General features: G+C 47.2%; 1 protein-coding gene across 1 annotated transcript; it reads left to right on the forward strand.

Moving 5' to 3' along the window:
* Window positions 1–5,621: 5,621 nt before the first annotated feature.
* LOC140845353 (uncharacterized) lies at window positions 5,622–8,836 on the forward strand. The gene is made up of 2 exons (XM_073219363.1): window positions 5,622–7,268; window positions 8,018–8,836. The coding sequence occupies exons 1-2, from the start codon at window positions 5,765–5,767 to the stop codon at window positions 8,020–8,022; spliced, it is 1,509 nt and encodes a 502-aa protein (XP_073075464.1). The 5' UTR covers window positions 5,622–5,764; the 3' UTR covers window positions 8,023–8,836.
* Window positions 8,837–25,349: the final 16,513 nt, after the last annotated feature.

Consider the following 25,349-nt stretch of genomic DNA (forward strand, 5'->3'; position numbering starts at 1 on the left):
TGCAATAAGCAAGAGGAATTTATTCAGGAACCAGCTAGCTGGGGTCCAAGTTAGCCCGATGCAGCGGGTCTCAACAAGGACCCTGAGCACACAAAGCCAGAAGGTTTTATAGCATTTTCAAAGGGGGCAACATTTTCCACAATCACAATACAGTGTTTTTTCATAGACACATAAATCTTTGCCTGGGGCCACATCCTGGGGTCTGGTTAGATAAGATTACCTTCGGAATGTTTAGGGTGGTTCTAGCAAGATAAGCTTGGTGTGTATGATTAACTGATTTGAGGTCAGCTAATTAAAGGTCACTACATTTAACACTGGCTGACTAACTTGTTTTTCAAGATTCTAATAATTTTCCTCCTTCTAGGTTAGGGGGTGGTATTTAAGCCTTTAAGATGGCTGTACTTATGCTAACTTTTGATTCTTCAGATCCTACATTTCCCCACTTCTCTTTAGGGACATTCCAATCATGGAATGTTTGTGTTTCCTTGTTGGGTGAGTGAATGATATTGTTGCTTCAACATCAGTACATGAACGGCACTCACTCTTTCTCTAACAAAAGTTATCAGCCGATTTAGTATGCAGGGTCCTAAAGTGAGGAGCAACACAAGGATGAGTAAGGGCCCAGACAGAGTGGATATCAGGGTTGTAAACTACGGGGATCTAGTGAACCAAGATTCAAATAGCCCTTGGCCGGCTTCCCGTTCTTTCTTTCTCTGGTCTAGCCCTTCTCTAAGCTTTGACATTGAATCTCTTACTATTCCGGAATGGTCTGCATAAAAGCAGCATTCTTCTTTTAAAGCTGCACACAGTCCTCCTTCTTTTAGGAACAGCAGATCCAGCCCTCATCTGTAAAGGACTGCAGAGAGCATTAAGAGTCAGGAAAAAGAACTAATAAAACTTAGCTAAACCTTAACAGCAGACCATTCCGGAATAGTAAGAGATTCAATGTCTAAACTTAGAGAGAGACCAGATCAAAGGAAGAGAGAGCGAAAGGCCTGCCAAGGGCTATTTGAATCCTAGTTTACTAAATCCCCATGGTTTACAACCCTGATATCCACCCTGGCAGGGCCCTTGCTTATTTTTATACTGCTTCTCACTTTAGGTCCCTGTATCTTAAACCGGCTAATAGCCTTTGTTAGGGAAAGAGTGAGTGCTGTTCAGGTGCTAATGCTGAGACCGCAGTATCATTCACTCACACAGCAGGAAGAAACAAACATTCCATGATTGGAATGGTCAAAGGAAAGTGGGGAAATGTAGAATCTAAGCATTAGTAAGATTAGTAAATTAGCATAAGCATAGCCATCTTAGAAACCTAGAAACCATTTTCTGAGAGTGTGACTCAGAGGAAAAAAAAAAAACAAAAAAAAACCCTGGGCCTGGGTAAGGCCTTGAAAAACAAGTTAATCATGAGCACCGGGTGGTGGGCAGCTGTGACCCTTGGTCAGCTAACCTTGGTCAGTAAATCTTACATACCAAGCTTATCGTGCAGAACCTCCCTAACCATTGAGGAGCAGTCTTACCCTGCCCTTGCTTAACCCCAGGATATATGTCTTGCAAGAATAATGTATAGTTATAGAAAATTGCTATGAGTTAAGTGCTTTGAAATTGCTATATAAACCCTTGGCTCAGAGTGCTCGGGGTCCTTGTTGAGACCCGCTGCGTCGGGCTGACTTGGACCCCAACTAGTTGGCTGAATAAAGACTTTGCTTGAATTTACATCTCTATGCCTGTGTAGTTTGTTCTCTGGGGAAGCCTCGGAAGCCTGCACCCTAACATTTGGGGGCTCGTCTGGGATTCGAGCGGCTTCCCTGAGAACAAAGGACAGCTGGAGGCAAGGTCTAATTGTCCGGACGGGGCAGTGTAATTCGAGGGTCGCCCCCTCGTGTCTGCATAAACCCATTATAAAGCGGGAGTCGCCATCCCGTGTATGGTCTCGGGTTAGTGGTCCCGAGTGAGGAAGTCCGGGCTGGTAGTCCCGGCCCCCAGGTTAGTGACCCTGGGTAAAAGTCCAGGTAACCAATCCTGGCCCTAGGGTCCGAGTGACTCAGCCTTAGGAAGGCAAATCCGATCGGCAGAAAACTGGCACCCGAGGAGGAAAAGATTGAGCTCGTCACCCTGCCGCAGTCCGAGTGGACGCCCTTCGGGAGAATTACGAGAGTTTTTGAGGACCCTGAAAGTGGTGAGTGTGGTGCGCACCAGAGTGAGAGAAGGACCGGTCCGAATGAGTGCGATCAGATGTGGTGTGTATGTTTGGTGTTATCATTGATTGTTTACTGTGTTTTGGTTTTGGTTTATATTTCTTTTTGCACTTCTCATTTTAAGTTTCCTTGTTCTAAGGTTCTCCTGCTCTCTCTGTTCCTCCTTTCTGCCACTATATCATTCCCCGCGGGCACGGGTCAGGCAATTAAGAGCCATTAGGGCGCCCACCGCTAGAAGACTCCCGTGACAGGATAAGGGGGTCACAGCCGCGAATCCCAGATAAATTCGAGTCCCCCGCGGAAGAAAAACTGTGCAACGACAGGCACTCGTTCACAAGCACATACAACAGTCATTTTGTCTCTTCCTCCTTTCTGCCACTACATCATTTCCTGCGGGCACGGGTCGGGCAATTAAGAGTCATTAGGGCGCCCGCCGCTAGAAGACTCCTGTGACAGGATAAGGGGGTCACAGCCGCGAATCCCAGATAAATTCGCGTCCCCCGCGGAAGAAAAACTGTGCAACGACAGGCACTCGTTTATAAGCACATACAACAGTCATTTTGTTTGAAGTGGCATCTTCATCCTTTGCCTTTGTCTCCCTCATATTCTTTTTCCTTCTTCTTTCTCACCATGGGTCAGACTCAGGCTACTCCTAAGAGTCTGATCCTCTCCCATTTCCCCAAGGTCAAGGAACAGGCCTTAAGTATGAGCCTTGGCATCAAGAAGGGTAAGCTCGACACCTTTTGCTCAGTCGAGTGGCCTTCCTTCGGAGTAGGCTGGCCGGCCCAGGGGTCTCTTTCTTTGGACCTTATTGGCAAGATCAAAGCCATTATCTCCCGGCCAGGTCCTGAGGGCCACCCTGACCAACTTCCCTATATTCTTGTCTGGGAAAATTTGGCCGAGAACCCCCCTTCCTGGTTGGAGCCCTTTTTGGTGGAGAAACCTCATACTGACCCACAAAAGACCTCCGTCCTAGTTGCCCAGGAAAAACCAAAGCCCTCTGATCACAGGGCCAGAAATCCTGTGCGCCCAAGTGCGCCGCCTGTCCTCCCCGACAGTTCTCTTTACCCCCTCCCGCCAATTGAGCAGCCACCCCCGTATGCAGAGGAGAGGGGTGAAGCTGCCGGGGGGATAGAAAATGCGGCTAGGGAACCCAGCAGGAACCATGCGGCTGCAGCTTCCCCAGATTCTTCAGCAGAGGGAGGCGGGAGGCCGGAAAGAGCTTCCTCACACTCCCCCGCCCTGGCCCCACGCTGGGCGCCAGGTAGAACTGGAGGAATGCAGCTAAGGTCTAGAGGGGCCAGGGAACAAGAAGGGGAGGCTCCCTCCTCCACCTCAGAAGGAGCAGTGCCAGTTCTGCCTGTGCGTGCCATCGGTACCGGCATTGCTCAGCAATATCAATATTGGCCCTTTTCATCTAGTGACCTTTATAATTGGAGGACTCAGAATCCTCCCTTCTCAGAGGACCCCAAGTGTCTTATAGGTTTAGTGGAGTCCATTATGTTTACCCATCGTCCCACATGGGACGACTGCCAGCAATTACTCCGCACTCTCTTCACAACGGAAGAACGAGAGCGTATCCTCAATGAAGCCAGGAAAAATGTCCTCGGAGAAAATGGAAGACCCACTACCCTCCAGCCCATCATCGACAAGGCGTTCCCACTTACGCACCCAGATTGGGACTTCGGAACTGCAGAAGGTAGGGAGCGTCTCCGGGTCTACCGCCAGACTCTGATGACCGGTCTCCGGGCGGCTGGCAGACGGCCCACTAACTTGGCTAAGGTAAAAACTATTGTTCAGGGGGAAATGGAAAGCCCAGCCGCGTATCTGGAAAGGCTGTTTGATGCTTACCGGCAGTATACCCCCATAAACCCGGAAGCAGAGGAACATAGGTCAGCTGTAGTCCTCTCATTCATCAACCAGGCAGCCCCCGATATCCGGAGGAAACTCCACAAGCGGGAGGACCTAGGGGAGATCTCTATTAGAGAGCTGCTGCAGCAGGCAGAGAAGGTCTTCAATGCTAGAGAAACTCTGGAAGATAGAGAAGAAAGGCTGAGGAAAGAGAAATGGGTAATGCAGGAGAAAAATAGGAAGGAAGACAGAGAATTTCAGAAAAGGGAGAACAAGAAGCAGAGGGAAGAGATGGCCAGGATATTCCTGGCCGGAGTGAAGGAAGGCCCGAGGCCACCTCAAGGAACAGGACCCCGTCAATCCCGACTAGGACAAGATCAGTGCGCCCTGTGTAAGAAATATGGACATTGGAAGAGGGAGTGCCCCCAAAGGAGGGAACAAGGGAGAGGGAACCCTGTTAAGACCCTGCACCTAGGAGAGGAGGATTGACGGGGACGGGGCTCGGCACCCCTCCCCGAGTCCTGGGTAACCCTGTGCGTGGAGGGGACTCCCATTGGGTTTATGGTAGATACTGGGGCACAGTATTCAGTTCTCAACCAGGCCCACGGCCCCCTAAACCCAGGACGCACAAGTATAGTCCAGGGAGCGACAGGGTCCAAGAAATGTGCCTGGACTACTAACAGAAAAGTGGACCTAGGAAGGCATCAGGTCTCTCACTCATTCCTGGTCGTACCCGAAAGCCCCGCACCGTTGCTGGGCAGAGACTTATTAACCAAGGTCGGGGCTCGCATTCATTTTGAACCCGAAGGGATAAAAATCATGGACAAAGAAGGGCAGCCCCTACAACCGGCGCATGTGTTAACTCTTTCCCTGGCCGATGAACATCGTCTGTTTCAGGCGGATCAAGAAAAGGGGGGCCAGGGAGAGATAGACTCTTGGGTACAGAAGTTCCCTTCCGCATGGGCCGAGACCAGAGGAATTGGTCTCGCTAAACTAACCTATCCCCGGTTGTTGTTCAACTCAAAGCCGCAGCTCTACCCATCCGGGTCCGGCAATATCCAATGCCAGAAGAGGCTAGGAAAGGGATAGCACCCCATATCCATAGACTGTTAGAGACAGGAATCCTTAAGACCTGCCAATCTGCATGGAATACGCCTCTGCTTCCAGTGAGGAAGCCTGGCAGTAAAGATTATAGGCCAGTGCAAGACTTGCGGAAAGTCAATGAGAGGGTAGAAGACATCCATCCTACAGTGCCTAACCCTTACACCTTACTCAGCCACCTGCCACCCACGCATGTGTGGTATACTACTCTGGACCTGAAAGATGCCTTCTTTAGTATTCCACTCTCTGAAGTTAGTCAGCCTTTGTTTGCCTTTGAGTGGCAAGAGCCAGGGGGAGGAAGAAAAGGGCAGCTTACCTGGACTAGACTGCCTCAGGGCTTCAAGAACTCTCCCACCTTATTCAATGAAGCCCTAAGCCAGGACTTGGAGCCCTTTCACAGGAGCCACCCCCACGTGACGTTGTTGTAGTATGTAGATGACCTGTTGCTGGCCACAGAAACCCGTGAAGAGTGCGAAGAAGCCACTGGGAACTTGCTGGCTGAACTAGGTGAACTGGGATATCGAGCCAGCGCCAAGAAAGCCCACATCTGTCAGAGGTCAGTAGTCTACTTGGGGTACACAATATCTAATGGGGCCAGGTGGCTAACACAGGCCATGAAGCAAACTGTCCTGGCTATCCCCGTCCCTTCCTCACCCCGGGGAGTGAGAGAATTTCTTGGCTCAGCCGGGTTTTGCAGGCTCTGGATTCCAGGGTACGCAGAAATAGCCCGACCACTATATGAAGCAACCAAAGAAGGGCCGGGCTGGCAATGGATGCAGGAACAACAAGAGGCGTTTGACAGACTAAAAGAAGCTCTCCTCCGGGCCCCCGCCCTATCTCTGCCAGACCCAGAAAAACCCTTTATCCTGTTTGTAGATGAAAAGAAGGGAGTAGCTAAAGGAGTTCTGGCTCAGCAGCTGGGCCCGTGGAAGAGACCTGTGGCTTATTTGTCCAAGCGGCTAGACCCAGTGGCCTCCGGGTGGCCACCTTGTCTGCGTATCCTAGCAGCCATCGCTCTACTGGTAAAAGAGGCAGACAAGCTGACTTTTGGCCAAAATCTGAGAATAACAGCCCCACATACCGTGGAGGGGATCCTCAAGCATCCTCCGGGAAAATGGATGACGAACGCAAGACTCACCCACTATCAAGGGCTCCTACTAGATTCTCCCCAAATCGCCTTCTCTGACCCGGTAACCCTAAATCCTGCCACCCTTCTGCCGGACCCAGATCTGACGACCCCCATCCATGACTGTAGAGATATCCTTTCCGAAATTATCCAGGTGCGAGCAGACCTGAAAGACACACCGTTAATGAACTGTGAGCTAAATTGGTATACGGATGGGAGCAGCTTTGTGCAGGAGGGGGTCAGGAGAGCAGGGGCAGCAGTAGTAACCCACGATGGGGAAGTTGTCTGGAGCACAGCTCTGCCCCCTGGCACCTCAGCACAGAAGGCAGAACTTATTGCTCTCGCTGAGGCCCTGGAAAGAGCAGAAGGAAAGCGGGCCAACATTTACACAGATAGCAGATACGCCTTTGGCACTGTCCATGTCCATGGTGCCATCTACCGAGAAAGAGGATTCCGTTCCGCGGAAGGGAAGGGACTGAGGAATCTGCAAGAAGTCCAAAGACTATTAGCTGCTGTTGAAAAACCTAAAGCGGTAGCAGTTATACATGTACCGGGCCACCAATCAAAGAAGACACCCGAGGCCATCGGCAACAGCCATGCAGATGCAGAAGCTAAAAGGGCAGCCCTCTCGGACTCTCTTGTGCTTGCGGCCCTCGAAATACCCATACCTGAACTGCCCGCACTGCCGCCCAAACCTGAGTATTCCCCTCAAGATCTTGAGTGGATTAGGAAACAAGTCCCGGGGGAAGTGTTTGGAGAGGGACATTGGGGTAGGGACCAGGAGGGTAGATTGATCTTGCCAGAAGCATTAGGACAGTACCTGCTTGCTAATCTGCATAAGTCCACCCATCTAGGTGGAAAAAAACTGCTCAGCCTTTTCCAGTCTGCGCAGTTGGTGTTTCCCCACCAGAATGAGGTGACTCGCCAGATCATGAAAGAATGCAGTAGCTGTGCAATGCTAAGACCAGCCCCAAGAGGGCTGCACCCAGCAGGTACCCGGGAAAGGGGGAGGGCTCCAGGGAGGAATTGGGAAATAGACTTCACCGAAATAAAACCAGGGAAGTATGGATACAGGTATTTGCTAGTTATGGTAGATACTTTTTCTGGGTGGGTGGAGGCCTTTCCAACCAAGCATGAGACTAGCCAGGTAGTAGCAAAAAGATTAATTGAAGAAATCATCCCCAGATATGGGGTCCCTGAAGCAATAGGTTCCGATAACGGCCCGGCTTTCATTAGCAAAGTCCTGCAAGGACTAGCCCTAGCTTTGGGAGTAGATTGGAAGTTACATTGTGCTTATAACCCACAAAGCTCTGGGCAGGTAGAGAGAATGAATCGGACCTTGAAAGAGACCCTTTCTAAATTGGTATTGGAGACTGGTGGGGACTGGGTGACTCTCCTTCCCTTAGCCATCTTCCGCGCTCAGAACTCCCCCTATGTACATGGTTTAACTCCATTTGAGATAATGTATGGGGCCCCTCCACCTATAACTCGACGAGTGCAGCTTCCCGATGCAGAGGACCCGGCCCCTGACTATCTGAATGTGTTGCAAGTTCTTGCTAAAGTGCAGCAAGAAATCTGGCCCCTGATCAGAGCATATTATGAGGGCGGGAAAATTCCGAGCCCGGAACATGGCATAGTCCCAGGGGATATAGTATGGGTCAAAAGACATCAAGTGAAGACTCTCGAGCCCAGGTGGAAAGGGCCTTATGTTGTATTGTTTACCACCCCCACTGCTCTCAAGGTTGATGGTATCGCTCCCTGGGTACACCACACCCACGTTCGAAAAGTCCTGCCTCATAAAGACCCAGGGGCCTGTAAGGAAAAGTGGAAGGTGCAGCAGCATCCTGCCAATCCCCTAAAACTACACTTAAGCCGAAGATGAAAGAGATCCTGCTAATAAGCTCCTTAGTATGGATCTTCACGAGAGCCACATCTGTGGGGATCAGAGGCACCAACCCCCATCAACCAAGGAACCTGACCTGGATGCTGATTGATAGTGACAATGGGGAAGTCATCAACTCCACACAACACAGTGCGCCAATCGGAACCTGGTGGCCTGACCTGTATTTCTGCTTTCGACAGATCAACCCCGTTTACCGATCCATCCCTCCAAATTTGGCTCGCTCCCATGGGTTTTATGCTTGCCCAGGAACAGGTAAAGGAAGGCACTGTGGGGGGGGGGGCATGACTTCTTTTGTGCCAGCTGGGACTGTGTAACCTCGAACGATGGGGATTGGAGATGGACAGTTACAAAAATCGATTCTGTCAAATTTACTTATGTCAACAAGGGCATCCCTCGTCACCAGCCTATGACCCTTTACAAAACCAAGGCTTGTGACAAAACGGACCAGGATTGGGTAAGAGTTAAATTCACCGAGACAGGCAAAAACACTGAGGTATCGCGCTGGATAAATGGACTAGCGTGGGGAATAGTGTATTATAAATATGGGGGGCATGCTGGCTCGACCCTCATCATTAAATTAACCGTGTCAACTCCCACCGCTGCCGTAGGTCCCAACTCGGTTATAAATCCCCAGAAACCTTCAATCCAGGACAAGGGCCTGAGGAAAAAGGATGAGAAAATGCCGACCAGAACGCTTGCTCCAGAGCCCATGAGAGGACCGAGTCCATCGACCTCTGGGTTATGGGCCCAGCACACCCCCTCCGGGTTAGATAATCCCATGTGGGAAATGGTGCAGGCAGTTGTAGAGACTCTTAACCACACCACTTCCTCCCTCACCAATCCCTGTTGGCTATGCTACCCAGGTTCACCCCCCTTCTATGAGGCAATCGGGCTAAATGGCTCCTACACTATCAACAACTCCCATCCCACTTACTGGGACGGGAGACTGTGGGGACTTACAATCGCTCAAGTCTCAGTCATTGGTACGTGTGTAGGCACAGTCCCGACGACCCAGAGCCAGTTATGCTCCTCCTATAATAACACTACGTGGGAGCAGGGAAAGTGGATTATACCCTCCTCGGGCTGGTGGCTCTGCTCAAAGACAGGCCTCACTTCGGCCCTATCCACCTCGGTGTTCAATGCTAACAGTGAGTTTTGTGTGCTGGTGGCCCTTCTACCTCGCCTAATGTATCATTCTCATGAATCTCTCCTTTCTTATTGGGAAGAAAGGCTGAGCCCCCACCGGAGCAAGAGGGAGGTTGTTACCGCCCTGACCATTGGAACCCTCTTCACCCTAGGGATGGCAGGGGCAAGCACGGGGGTTGCAGCCCTTGTAACTCGAGAAAAGGGGCTCACAGCCCTGAGGCTGGCAATCGACAGAGACCTAGAACAACTCCAACAGACAATATCAGACCTGGAGCAATCCCTCACCTCCTTGTCCGAGGTGGTCCTACAGAACCGAAGAGGCCTGGACCTCTTGTTCTTAAAGGAAGGTGGGTTATGCGCAGCCTTAAGAGAAGAGTGCTGTTTCTATGTAGACAAAACAGGTGCAGTCAGAGATTCCTTGGCCAAACTGAAAAAAGATTTAGAGAAGAGGCGTAAAGAATATGAAAGTAGCGAAGGCTGGTTTGAGTCTTGGTTCAAATACAAGCCTTGGTTTGCTACCCTTCTCTCGGCCGTTGCGGGGCAGCTCGTCATCCTGCTGTTGCTGTTTACGATTGGCCCGTGCATAATTAACAGGCTTGTTAAGTTTGTGCAGGAAAGAATTGACACTGTCCAACTCTTAGTCCTTCGTCAAAGGTATCAGGACCCAGATGCCGCTGTGGAAGATTCCACAGTCTAATCAAGAAAAGGGGGGAAATGTAAAGGAGTGCAGAGAGCATTAAGAGTCAGGAAAAAGAACTAATAAAACTTAGCTAAACCTTAACAGCAGACCATTCCGGAATAGTAAGAGATTCAATGTCTAAACTTAGAGAGAGACCAGATCAAAGGAAGAGAGAGCGAAAGGCCTGCCAAGGGCTATTTGAATCCTAGTTTACTAAATCCCCATGGTTTACAACCCTGATATCCACCCTGGCAGGGCCCTTGCTTATTTTTATACTGCTTCTCACTTTAGGTCCCTGTATCTTAAACTGGCTAATAGCCTTTGTTAGGGAAAGAGTGAGTGCTGTTCAGGTGCTAATGCTGAGACCGCAGTATCATTCACTCACACAGCAGGAAGAAACAAACATTCCATGATTGGAATGGTCAAAGGAAAGTGGGGAAATGTAGAATCTAAGCATTAGTAAGATTAGTAAATTAGCATAAGCATAGCCATCTTAGAAACCTAGAAACCCATTTTCTGAGAGTGTGACTCAGAGGAAAAAAAAAAAAAAAAAAAAACCCTGGGCCTGGGTAAGGCCTTGAAAAACAAGTTAATCATGAGCACCGGGTGGTGGGCAGCTGTGACCCTTGGTCAGCTAACCTTGGTCAGTAAATCTTACATACCAAGCTTATCGTGCAGAACCTCCCTAACCATTGAGGAGTAGTCTTACCCTGCCCTTGCTTAACCCCAGGATATATGTCTTGCAAGAATAATGTATAGTTATAGAAAATTGCTATGAGTTAAGTGCTTTGAAATTGCTATATAAACCCTTGGCTCAGAGTGCTCGGGGTCCTTGTTGAGACCCGCTGCGTCGGGCTGACTTGGACCCCAACTAGTTGGCTGAATAAAGACTTTGCTTGAATTTACATCTCTATGCCTGTGTAGTTTGTTCTCTGGGGAAGCCTCGGAAGCCTGCACCCTAACACATCTATTCTGCAAGACTACTTCAGAGAGGGAAGTCAGAGATTCTTCAAGTTTTGTAATGGATTGCTCTGTGGTCTTTAAGTCTTCATCAATAGCTGTCCTTAGTCCTTCATAATGTTGGTTCCCTTGGACAATAGCAGTTGTCCCCATTCCCACTCTGGCTGCGACTCCTATCCCTAACAACACAGCTAAGGTCAGCGAGACCGGCTCTCTCCTATATCTATGCCTAGGTTCAAATTCAGCTACGAATGAGAGATTATCATGATACATCAACCTGGGCACCAGCTGAACTATGATACAGAAATCACGGGAGGAGTTGAAGGCAGAAGTAGAGACACATGGGGTCACTCCAGTGTTACAAGCCCACTATCCCTCGGGAGGAGGGATTAAATACCTGTTTTTACCAGGGAAGGCTATGGGTATGGTCTCATTCTTTCTTCTACAGATAGAGACTCTAGCTGCTGCTAGGGAAAAGGGGCAATGACCGCTCTGGCTGCTTCATGCTGAGAAGGGGGCGCAGTAAAGAGTGCAGCTAGGTCTCCATCACTGGTCAGTTGAGAGGGCCTCAGAAGGCTGGCGCTTCCATTCTGGGTTTCATTTCTATTACTATTTGCAGTTTTGTGGCTTCTAGGCAAGATAAAACAAATTGTGTTATTAGGTTATGTAGCAACATCTGGAGTTGGATTTTTTATTCTGGAAGGAGGCTGAATTATTGAAACGATACTTCTCTCTAAAATCACTCTCATTTTTACTAGAAGTAACTAGGTTAAGAAAATAATTAACAGCTGGCTTGATTATTTGCACCGGTGCAGCAAGAAGAGCAATTGATTACACAGGCTCTTTTAAATATGCTTTGCTGGAACTTTTTATAAGGAATTTCAGATTGAACTTTTAAAGGCCTCTTGAGGCCAGACAGCCAAGCCAGACTTGCCATCAGTCTTTGCCTGCAGTACCTGTAGATTTGGATGAATTCTTCTCTTCTCGAGGTCTCTGCACCTGCCAGGAAGTGACCTTCTTTACTCACCTGGTAAGGCTGCTGGGAACTCTGTAAGCAAGGTACCAGGCCAGTTCTTCTAAGGGGCTTTGTTGGCTTTATAAAGTCAATCTTAGTTCCTTAAAGTTGTTCACATCTGAGTCTGTAGGACCCCAACCTCCCTGAGAAATAAGTTAGCCTAAGAGTAGCCATCTTGAAGCCCAAAAAGCCATTCTGATATATGACTCAGAGGGAACAACTGAAACCAGGTAACTCCTCTGGAAAAACAAGTTAATCAATCATGACTGCTGGCAGCACTAACCTTTCGGTTAGTTAAACATAAAAGCTGACCCTACCTTGCTACACCCCCAGGACGTGGCACCAACTCAGAAATCGTAGGTTTGAAAAATTACTGCCTTTGTAGTATTGTTATCTTGCTTTGTAGTATTGTTATCTTGTTACTACAACATAATCGGTAACCATGGTAAATCTCTAGGGCTGAATGCCTCAGAAAATCCTATATAACCACTTAGTTGTAAGTACTCAGGGTCCTCGTTGAGACCTGCTGTGACAGGCTGACTTGGACCCCAACTAGTTGGCTTCTGAATAAATTCCTCTTGCTTGTTGCATCAAGAAACGTCTTTGGTGAGTGATTTGGGGCGGCGCCTTCCTCAGGGGAATCCAACATTTGGGGGCTCGTCCGGGATCGGGCGTCCACCCCGCTTCACTCCCGAAGTCGCTCTTGGAGGAAGAGGTAAGATTAGTGGCGCCTTGAGTTGTATGTGTTTTGTTTTCTGTTTCAGTGAGACCGGTCGGAGTTCTGAAGGGTACCCGCTGTCTGGCAGCTGTCTCAATCCCGTAAAGGGGCTGTGACTGCGGTCGGTAGACGTACTAGAGCACCGCAGGCTGCAACCCTGGGGGACGCCCCAGGGAGGTTGGGAGGCCAGGGACGCCTGGTAGCCTCCCGTCTGTTTTTCCGGCAAACTGAACCTGATGAGATAGGGTTGATTTTTGGGCGCCGAGAATATCAACCCTCTGATTCCTTTCGGTTTCTGTTCGAGGCTCTGAAAAGAACCAAAAGCGGCCGCTGTGTGTCTAATCTGTGTGTGTCTTTGTTCTTTGTGTCCTTTACGTGTCTAATTATTGTTATACTGACAATGGGACAGACAGTGACGACTCCCCTTAGCCTGACGCTAGATCATTGGACGGAAGTTAGAGCGAGGGCACATAACTTGTCAGTAGAAGTGAAAAAGGGACCATGGCAGACTTTCTGTACCTCCGAATGGCCCACCTACAATGTTGGGTGGCCCTCGGAGGGGACTTTTGATCTCCCCACCTTATTAGCAGTAAAAGCTGTTGTCTTTCAGGATTCGTCTCAAGGACACCCGGATCAGCAACCCTACATTGTAGTCTGGCAAGAGTTGGTGGAGAACCCACCACCCTGGGTAAAGCCCTGGGTGCAAAAGAAAATGGGCCCTCGAGTTTTAGCTGCCCAGACTCAACCTCAGAAAAAGGAAAAGGAAACTACCAAAGTTTACCCTGATACTCAGGATTCGCTTATAAATGATGATCCCCCTCCCCCTCCTTACCCTCCTGCCCCTACGGCACCTCCGGTGCCCCCACCCCCAGCACCCTCAGCACCCTCAGCACCCCCAGCTCCGGCACCCTCAGTCCCTGATGCTGAGGCAGTAGGGCAGGCTCCGGGACCTGCCCAGGGCACCCGGCGCCGCCGAGGGGTCATCTTGGACCCACCGGGTATCTTTCCTCTCCGTTCTTATGGAGTTCCCATCCTTGGAGAAGAAGGGGAACCACCTTTCCAACCCCTGCAATATTGGCCCTTCTCCTCTGCTGATTTGTATAATTGGAAAGCTAACCACCCTCCCTTTTCAGAGGAGCCACAGAAACTAACTAGTTTAGTAGAGTCTCTGATGTTTTCCCACCAGCCCACCTGGGATGACTGTCAGCAGCTTTTGCAGGTGCTCTTTACCACGGAAGAGAGAGAGAGGATTCTCCTGGAGGCACGGAGGAATGTGCCTGGAACCGACGGACGGCCTTCGCAACTCCCTCATGACATAGAGAGGGGGTTCCCGTTGACTAGACCCAACTGGGACTTTAATTCTCCAGAAGGTAGGGAGCGACTAACCATCTATCGTCAGGCTCTGGTGGCAGGTCTCCGTGGGGCCGCAAGACGCCCCACCAATTTGGCCAAGGTAAGAGAGGTCAGCCAGGGAGCCACTGAAGCACCTGCAGTATTCTTAGAGCGCCTGATAGAAGCCTTCAGGCGGTATACCCCCTTTGATCCCACTTCTGAGGGGCATAGTGCTTCAGTGGCCCTTGCCTTTATCGGGCAATCGGCACCCGACATTAAGAAAAAGCTTCAGAGATTGGAGGGCTTACAGGATTTGTCGCTGAGAGATTTAGTGAAAGAAGCAGAGAAAGTTTATCATAAGAGAGAGACTGAAGAAGAGAAGGAGTTAAGGAAAGAGAAGGAGAGAGAAAGTAAAGAAGAAAAGAGAGATAGGAAGCATGAGAGAAATTTAACAAAAATCTTGGCCGCAGTAGTAGAAAGTAAGGGACGGCCGCCCTCTAGTGGTAGAACTAGTAAGGCAGGGTCCCTGGGCAACCGACCTCCTTTGGATAAAGATCAGTGTGCGTACTGCAAGGAAAAGGGGCATTGGGTGAAAGATTGCCCTAAGAAACCACCACGGGGACCTCCGAAGAAAGTGTTGTCCCTGCTAGAAGATGAGGACTAGGAAAGACGGGGCTCGGAACCCCTCCCCGAGCCTAGGGTAACTCTGAAGGTGGAGGGGCAACCCGTTGAGTTTCTGGTAGATACCGGTGCTCAACATTCAGTACTGACCCAAGCTAGAGGCCCCCTTTCTAGTAAAAAGTCTTGGGTGTTTGGGGCCACGGGTCAGAAACAATATGCATGGACTACCCAAAGAACAGTGGACTTAGGAGTGGGACAAGTAAACCACTCATTCCTTGTTATACCGGAATGCCCTACACCCTTGTTGGGAAGAGACATCTTGACCAAAGTCGGGGCCCAAATATCCTTTCAGACTGAAGATACCCAAGTGACTGATAGCAAAAAGAGACCCTTGGGCCTAAGCATTCTGTCTATAAAGTTAGAAGACGAGTACCGCCTTTTTAAGGAACCAGAACCCTCCCGAGTTAATCAGAGGTGGCTCAACCAGTTTCCAGGGGCCTGGGCAGAGACGGCAGGTATGGGACTCGCTGTAAACCAACCCCCGGTGGTCATAGAATTAAAAGCCTCAGCCTCACCAGTAACTGTGAGACAATATCCAATGAGTAAAGAAGCCAGAGATGGGATTAGGCCCCATATCCAGAGGCTCATAGAACAGGGAATATTAGTAAAATGTAAATCCCCATGGAACACTCCCTTGCTGCCTGTAAAGAAAGCGGGAACAGGAGATTATCGACCAGTGCAAGATTTGAGAGAAGTTAATAAGAGAACACAGGACATTCATCCCACTGTGCCGAATCCTTACAACCTGCTAAGCTCTCTGGCCCCAGAAAATACTTGGTATACAGTCTTAGATTTAAAAGATGCTTTCTTTTGTTTGCGCCTGCACCAGAGTAGCCAACCGCTGTTTGCTTTTGAGTGGAAAGACCCCTCCACAGGAACTACTGGACAATTGACCTGGACTCGCTTGCCACAAGGATTCAAGAACTCACCTACCCTCTTCGACGAGGCTTTACACCAGGACTTGGCCTTTTACCGAGCCTCCAACCCGCAGGTAACCTTGTTACAATATGTTGATGACTTACTGATAGCCGCTCCTACACAGGAAGTCTGCCAAGCGGCTACTGAAGCCCTTTTGACTGAACTTACTAGGCTGGGGTATAGAGCATCTGCCAAAAAGGCACAGATCTGCCAACCACAAGTGACTTATTTAGGGTATTCCCTGAGAGAAGGGAAGAGGTGGCTTACTGAAGCCCGGAAGCAGACTGTGACGCAGATCCCGGTCCCTACTACTCCGCGCCAAGTCCGCGAATTTCTGGGAACAGCAGGGTTCTGCAGATTGTGGATACCCGGATATGCCACCTTAGCCGCCCCCCTGTACCCCCTAACCAAAAAGGCAGCCCCGTTTGTTTGGGGACCTGAACAGCAACAGGCCTTTGATGAAATCAAGAAAGCCCTCCTGTCGGCACCCGCTCTGGCCCTGCCAGACGTAACTAAGCCATTCGTCCTTTTTGTGGATGAGCGGAGTGGAGTGGCTCGGGGAGTGTTGACCCAGCAATGGGGGCCTTGGAAGAGACCTGTCGCCTATTTGTCAAAAAAATTAGACCCAGTAAGTAGTGGATGGCCTGCCTGTTTGAGAGTAGTAGCGGCTGTGGCCCTCCTAGTTAAAGATTCTGACAAACTGACACTGGGACAGAAACTTACTGTAGTTGCTCCACATGCGTTGGAGAGTGTAATTCGGCAACCACCCGAGAGATGGATGTCGAATGCCAGAATGACTCACTACCAAACCTTACTCCTGAATCGTGATCGAGTAGAGTTTGCCCCCCCTGCCATCCTAAACCCGGCCACTCTGCTCCCCGATTTGGAGAAAGAAGTGCTTCACACCTGCCAGGAAATTCTGGCTGAAGAGACAGGAACCCGCCAGGACTTGCAAGATCAGCCCTTAGGGGGAACGAGACTCCTGACTTGGTATACAGACGGGAGCAGTTACATCATAGATGGTAAGAGAATGGCCGGAGCTGCAGTAGTAGATGATGACCGAGTTGTATGGGCCAGTGGACTCCCAACGGGCACCTCTGCACAGCGAGCAGAACTCATCGCCCTGACTCAGGCCCTAAAGATGGCAGAAGGTAAGAGACTTAACGTCTACACTGACAGCAGATACGCCTTTGCCACTGCTCATATACACGGGGCTATTTATAGACAGAGAGGGCTGTTAACTTCTGCCGGGAAAGATGTTAAAAACAAACAAGAAATTTTAGATTTGCTGGAAGCCATCCATAGGCCTAAAGAAGTAGCAATAATGCATTGCCCTGGACACCAGAAAGATGACTCTCCAATAGCTCGAGGAAATCGGAGAGCAGACCAAGCCGCAAAGCAAGCGGCTCAGGGAATGAACATTTTGCCCCTTCAGGTGTGTCCAGAAGCCACTCACATCGAGAGCTTCCAGTACACACCTGAAGATCTCGTTTGTATAAACAAATTAGGGTTCAAAAATTCCTCACCCCAAGAGATATACAAGTCTGAAAAAGGGAAAGTTGTCCTGCCCCGGAAAGAGGCAGAAGAATACTTAAGGCAATTACATCAACTGACACATTTGGGAGCAAAAAACCTAAAGACTTTAGTTCGAGACTCCCCTTATCATATTATTAGATTAGGAAAATTAGCTGACGAGATTGTAAAAAATTGTGTTCCCTGTCAATTAGTAAACGTGAGCAAAAATCAAGCAATATCCGGGAAAAGACTTCGAGGAGATCGCCCAGGAACTTATTGGGAAGTTGACTTCACTGAAATTAAGCCTGCTAAGTATAGATACAAGTACCTTCTAGTTTTTCTAGACACATTTTCAGGATGGACAGAGGCATTCCCCACCAAAACTGAAACAGCTCAGACGGTGTCTAAAAAAATCCTTGAAGAAATATTTCCCAGGTTTGGGATTCCAAAGGTAATCGGCTCCGACAACGGCCCTGCTTTTGTTGCCCAGGTAAGTCAGGGATTGGCCAAGATCCTGGGGACGGATTGGAAATTGCATTGTGCATACAGGCCCCAGAGCTCAGGACAGGTAGAAAGGATGAACAGAACTCTAAAAGAGACCTTGACTAAATTGTCCATAGAGACTGGCTTATGTGATTGGTTAGTCCTCCTTCCCTTTGCCCTGTTTAGAGTTAGGAACACTCCCAGCCGCTTTGGACTAACGCCTTTTGAAATAATGTTTGGGGCCCCGGCCCCGCTTCAGTCAGCACATCTTCATACATTCCCTGAGTGTGCAACTAATAAGTTTTTGCTTGAAAGGTTACGAGCCTTGGAGGCTGTGCAGAAAGAGGTGTGGGCCTCCATCAAGGAAGCCTATCAGCCAGAAGACCTCTCGGTGCCTCACCAGTTCCAGGTGGGAGACCCAGTCTACGTGAGAAGGCACCGGACAGGAAACCTCGAGCCACGGTGGAAGGGACCTTTCATCGTCCTCCTGACTACTCCCACAGCTGTAAAAGTGGACGGCGTCTCTTCCTGGATACACGCTTCACATCTAAAGAAGGCACCCCCGGACCCGGACTGGCGAGTAACTCGGACTGATAACCCCCTTAAGCTTCGCTTGTGTAAAAAGAATTATGCTGTTAGTAATTCTGATGCTCCTGCTATTTCCAACCCACCAGAACCCTAACCCCCACGAACCCAGGTTACTGACATGGCAAATCATTACCCCAGCTTCCCACCAAGTAGTAGTCCAGTTAACAGAACAGCATCCTAGGGGGACTTGGTGGCCTACCCTCACTGTAGACATATGTACTCTCTTCAAACAAGACCCTCGGCACGGAGGTAGAATAGGAAGGCCAGGATGTGGATCTCGGGCTTCTATGAAAAAACTCCAAGATACCTGCTTCTATGTGTGCCCAGCCCCCTCAACCGATCGTGCTAAAGCCACACAGTGTGGTGGGCAGGCAGACTTTTTCTGCAAAAATTGGGGCTGTGAACAAACAGGGACATGTCATTGGATAGGCAGAAATGCCGGGAGCTCTCCTCCAAGTCTTATAAGAGTTAAAAGAAACAGTACTCAGGCCCAATGTATGACCAGCTCTACCTGTAATCTTATTGATATTTCCTTTACTGAAACCGGAAAGGAGGCAAATTGGGAAAAAGGACTCATGTGGGGATTAAGACTCTATCAGGAAGGATATGATAATGGAGTTGTATTCACTCTTAGACTCAAAGTAGAAACCCTCCCAGCTATTCCAGTAGGACCAAACGCTGTCTTACCAGATCAGCCTCGCCTCCCAACCCCAGCCCCGAAAAAGACCCTAACTATTTCAGCTGTCCCCGTCTTTGCTCCTAGCCCACTGACCTCTTTTTCTAGCAATGGACAGCGCCTCCTCAACCTTGTTGAGGGAGCTTTCAGAGTCCTAAATGCCACCGACCCTAAAACTACAGAGTCCTGTTGGCTATGTTTTTCTTCTAGACCACCTTATTATGAAGGGCTGGGATTGTCAGCTGATTTTAAGAATACAACCAGCCACGAAATTTGTAGTTGGGGCAGTCATAAAAAGCTAACACTAACCGAAGTGTCTGGAATAGGAAAGTGTCTAGGTACGGTTCCCGCCACGCATAAAAATTTATGTAATGAGACCATCCCCATGATCCCCACAAGAGAAAACAGGTATTTAGTCCCACCACCTGAAGGATGGTGGGCCTGTAATACTGGACTAACTCCATGTGTTTCCACCTCTGTCTTCAATTTCTCCCACGAATTCTGTATAATGGTCCAGTTAGTACCCAGACTAATGTATCATGATGACTTCTCATTCGTGGCAGAATTGGAACCTAGACTAAGGTATAAGAGAGAGCCAGTCTCACTCACTCTAGCTGTATTACTAGGAGTAGGAGTTGCAGCCGGAGTAGGAACAGGGGCGGCTGCAATTATACAAGAGAACCAACATTACGAAGGACTAAGAATAGCTATCGATGAAGATTTGAGAACTATAGAACAGTCTATTTCTAAACTTGAAGAGTCCCTAACCTCCCTCTCTGAAGTAGTGCTGCAAAACAGACGAGGATTAGATTTACTATTTCTAAAAGAAGGTGGATTGTGTGCAGCTCTAAAGGAAGAGTGCTGCTTCTATGCAGACCATACTGGAGTAGTAAGAGACTCAATGTCTAAACTGAGAGAAAGATTAGATCAGCGAAAGCGAGAACGAGAAGCTAACCAGAGCCTGTTTGAATCCTGGTTCTCTAGATCCCCATGGCTTACAACTCTAATATCCACCTTGACAGGACCCCTGCTTATTTTTATATTGCTCCTCACCTTAGGTCCCTGCATTTTAAATCGAGTAATAACCTTTATTAGAGAAAGAGTAAGTGCTGTGCAAGTGCTAATGCTGAGACAACAGTATCATACCCTCACACATCAAGAAGAAACCAACATTCCATGATTAGAATGTTCAGAAAAAGAAGTGGGGAATGTAGGACCCCAACCTCCCTGAGAAATAAGTTAGCCTAAGAGTAGCCATCTTGAAGCCCAAAAAGCCATTCTGATATATGACTCAGAGGGAACAACTGAAACCAGGTAACTCCTCTGGAAAAACAAGTTAATCAATCATGACTGCTGGCAGCACTAACCTTTCGGTTAGTTAAACATAAAAGCTGACCCTACCTTGCTACACCCCCAGGACGTGGCACCAACTCAGAAATCGTAGGTTTGAAAAATTACTGCCTTTGTAGTATTGTTATCTTGCTTTGTAGTATTGTTATCTTGTTACTACAACATAATCGGTAACCATGGTAAATCTCTAGGGCTGAATGCCTCAGAAAATCCTATATAACCACTTAGTTGTAAGTACTCAGGGTCCTCGTTGAGACCTGCTGTGACAGGCTGACTTGGACCCCAACTAGTTGGCTTCTGAATAAATTCCTCTTGCTTGTTGCATCAAGAAACGTCTTTGGTGAGTGATTTGGGGCGGCGCCTTCCTCAGGGGAATCCAACAAGTCCATACACATGTCTCTCAAGTATGACATTCCAGTCAAAGCCCTGGTAGTATAACCAGTGTTCTTAAGTAGTCTTCTCACAAGGAAAGCAGATTCTTATTGAACTCGTGCAAATAAACATACTGCCATGGAATACAAAAACAGTCACTGAAAATTTTTAAACTCTGGAGGGATCAAGTAGAGAGAAGGATGTTTCAATTCTGCTCATAAAGATAGTCATTTACTAAACTGTTGTCAGTTTAAGAGAACAAGGTTAAAACACTTTATCAGCAACATTTGAAACAAAAAGACACAAAATCATTTTCTTTAGTTTATGTAAACTTCTGTAACTAATACCTGTTCTGCTCAAATCTAGTTCCTTACTAGTTTAGGAATAATAAAACTGACTATAAATGACAAAAGACTTACAAATGACAATGGTTAAAGATCTGATGAGAGCTTACTGTAAGACAGTTGACATAAGGAAATTCTGATATTTCTGTAATACAAAACATTCACTAACAAAATTTAGCATCATTCTCTTTGACAGTGCTTTTCTGGTAAATATATATATCAGATAAACAAGCCAAACCAGTCAAATACTTTCTCTAATGAGAAAAAAATCCTCTGACATGTTCCAGGGGCCCTCTGGAAAATATCAGAGTTAACTAGAGGTAAAAGCACCTTTTTGCATTTAATTTTTTTAGAACTATCATTACACATTTATTGTCTATATACTCAGCACAGTAAACGAGACATCTTAAAAAGGTGGGGCAGCAGGGGAGACTGCTGCTGTCAGTTTAAAAGACAATATATAGAAAGTCAAAATAATTCTAGGTTACTAAGCATTCTTGAGAGAATGGTAGCAGATGGTAGATTCCTCTGCTTTCATCTTCAGGAAGGGAAAAAAAAGCTACAATAAGAATTCACATTTAGCTGAAAGAACTGTCTAAACTCAAGGCAGAGTATAATATCACCAGGCATACAAAAGACCTGTTAGAGATACATACAAAGAATGAATATGGCTATAGTCAAATTCAACTTAAAAGTTTAAGCAGAATCTCAAATTTAAATGTCTCTTTCTTTCACACAGATATTCAGATATGACCAGAAATATGCTTTGAGATGAAAGATATCAGGCATTTTACTTCTTCATTTAGGGACTGAGAAATGATGACCTTTGGCTTACAATCAATAGCTTACAAACAGTGAAAATAATAAGAACATAACTCAGCATAAGTGTATAAGACCAGATACAAAAAAGCAGAGAAAGTGCTTAAGTCTACAGGTCTTCCCTGAAAGCTTCGAGAATGTTTTACTTTAATAGTAGATAGAGCTTTTTAATAGAATTTGCATAGCAACTTATAAGATTATTTGCATTAAAAAAATATGGAGTACTCCATGTTTTTTAAAACATACAAACATAATATGGAATAAATAATTCAATTTCTCAGGCCATGCAATCATTTTCAATAACAAAATATTTCAAAGGCAAATAAAGGTTATACAGTTAACAAACTTTAGCTTTTAGTCTTTTTAATATTACGATTTTATGGCAACTCACTGATACTTTAAGCATGAGAAACTGCTTTGATCTTTCAACATTAAGAGCAGACTAACAGTTAAAGAAAACTGTTTAACTGGAAACGAGATTCTAATTTTGCTGTGCACTCGATACCAAGACTTACTTGCTTCAATTTAACATAGCATGACTATACTAACTCTTCCACAAGCCTTCTACAACTTTCTTTTTACATTCAGTGTTCTCTCTCTTTAAACAAATAGCTGCACTTCAGAACAATCACTCTCTTTTACTTTCAACAAAACGAATTTCCGTTCTTTACACTTTCTCTCATTAAAACATACATCCTCCAGCATAGAGAAATGCCCTCTCCATCAGTTCTAACCAGAACTCAAAACTATTAGAAACTTCAACCTCCAGTGAACACTGAGAAGCAGGACACTGCAAACTGTCAAACCAACATTCCCTAGACTGACAAACTTATGAACACATTCTACAATTTCTGCAACCATGAGCTTCACAGCACAATCTCCCAGCAAACACAGAGCACATCTTCTCAACTTAACAAAACTCTAAGGCTTTAAGTTACTACAAAGATTCTCAGGCTGCAGGTAGGCATACACACTGCAACACACAATTAAAAAGGTGTTCACTTGCCACACTTATCCAGCTCACCTACCTGCAACAACTAAGCTAGCCTACTCACAAGACCCCCACTGAACACTAGACAAAGCCAAGCTTCTAAGCATTCTATTCTTAAAAGATTTAGCAGATAACATGACTCAAATGACTCTAGGTAAACTCAGGCAGCCGACAACTACCAAGACATGCCCGCCTCAGGCAAACTCAAATTAGCATTAATGCTTAACACTTTTTTATCAGGTTTTCTGGAAGTTTTAGAATACTCAATTTTCACAAGCGCTTGTCTTTAAATCAATTTCATTAATACCATCTGGAGGTAGAAAGATATATTCATTTACACACTTAGGGGGTTGTCTGAATCTGTCCCATTGTCAGTATAACAGTTATTAGGCACGTGAAAGACACAAAAAACAGACACACACAGATTAGACACACAGCGGCCGCTTTTTGTTTTTTCTCAGATTTTCAAACAGAAACCGAAAGGAATCAGAGGGTTGATATTCCTGGCGCCTGAAAATCAACCCTATCTCATCAGATTCACCTTGCCGGAAAAACAGACGGGAGGCTACCAGGCGTCCCTGGCCTCCCAACCTCCCCGAGGCGTCCCCCAGGGTTGCAGCCTGCGGTGCTCCTAGTACGTCTACCGACCACAGTCTCGATCCCTTTACGGGATTGGGACAGCTGCCAGACAGTGGGTACCCCCTTTTAGAATTCTGACCGGTCTCACTGAAAAACAGAAAACAGAACACAGACAAACCAAGGCGCCACTAATCTTACCTCTTCCTCCAAGAGCGACTTCGGGAGTGAAGCGGAGTGAGCGCATGATCCCGGATGAGCCCCCAAATGTTGGATTTTCCCAGAGGAGGACACCGCCCCAAATCACTCACGAAAGGCATCTCTTGATGCAATAAGTAAGAGGAATTTATTCAGGAACCAGCTAGCTGGGGTCCAAGTTAGCCCGACGCAGCGGGTCTCAACAAGGACCCTGAGCACACAAAGCCAGAAGGTTTTATAGCATTTTCAAAGGGGGCAACATTTTCCACAATCACAATACAGTGTTTTTTCATAGACACATAAATCTTTGCCTGGGGCCACATCCTGGGGTCTGGTTAGATAAGATTACCTTCGGAATGTTTAGGGTGGTTCTAGCAAGATAAGCTTGGTGTGTATGATTAACTGATTTGAGGTCAGCTAACTAAAGGTCACTACATTTAACACTGGCTGACTAACTTGTTTTTCAAGATTCTAATAATTTTCCTCCTTCTAGGTTAGGGGGTGGTATTTAAGCCTTTAAGATGGCTGTACTTATGCTAACTTTTGATTCTTCAGATCCTACAATACCATGTGACTGGACATTTGATTTGGCATCCCCAGAGAATGGTAAAGCAGACGAATTGGCCCAGGTACCCTGGCTAGATGGAAAGCCTGCCTCTGATGTGGCCCAATGGCTACATCAGCGTTTGTTTCACGAGGGGCAATGTGGGCTGTAGCCTGATGGTGGGGCTTTCCATAGACCTTTGAAGAAGTCAGCCAAGCCTGGAAGGAGTGCCCTCCATGTTGTGCAGATCAGCAAACCCCAAAAGGGGCCTAGAGCATCTCATTACAGCCTATGGCTGGTCACCAGTGATTGAGAGTGATCAAGGCACCTACTTTATTGGACGTGCATTGCATGGTTGGGTGCAGCAATTAGGAATAAAATGGACATGGCCCTGGACATTTTGACACATGGACCAATGATGACTGGCTCTTCTGGCAACTTGGGGAAAAGGCCTGGGAGCTGGCCTCCTGTGTACTCCTAGAATAAAAGCAAGATGCCCCCAAAAATCACAGTTATTTGCTTCTACAGTCCTTGTGTCCTGGATGCCCCCTGGCTGCAGCTGCCATGTGATGGTTTGAATGGATGAACTTGGGACTTAATCTGCATGGGACTTTGAACCTAGCTGAATTCTTAGGCTTGAGAATTATCATGATTGTGTTGCTGTTGTCAAGAAAAAAATGCTTAAAGAGAGGCTTGACTTTGTCTAATGTTTGGTAAAAGTTTCGAAAGTGTAAGTATGGGGAGACAAAAATCCCAGGGCAAAATACCTCTAAAAACCAAAATCAGTCAGAGGGAGAAAAGTTTAAAACCTGTTTATTGCTTACAAACTGTAGTCTGGCCCAGGTCACTCTCCTGCTCCAGCAGCAACAAAACTGGCAAGCAAGCCAGCACCTGCCCTTTAACCTCTCAGGTTCAGACATGTCCTTCATTGCCCAGGTAATTATCCATTGATATGGAGATGAACTTCTCTCAACCCCTGAGGAATGATGCAAATGCCCTAAAGCCATACTTCTCTGCACCTTTGAATGCCTATTCATATGCAGATATACTGAATCCAGGTAAGATATTCTGGAAATATTACAATTTTACCCACAGTGAGCAATCTATCATGGTTGTTAGGAATGAGTAAACAACTGTAGAAACATATTTTGTGCTTAGTAGGAGATTGTGCTGTAAAGTACATTTACTTAATCTGCATAGGCTGAATCCTCTGGTTTAAGGATTATCAAGATTTCACTGCTGTTGCTACTGTGTGTTATTAGATT

Source organism: Manis javanica, chromosome 13 (assembly GCF_040802235.1).
Source record: "Manis javanica isolate MJ-LG chromosome 13, MJ_LKY, whole genome shotgun sequence".
Classification (NCBI taxonomy): Eukaryota; Metazoa; Chordata; class Mammalia; order Pholidota; family Manidae; genus Manis; species Manis javanica.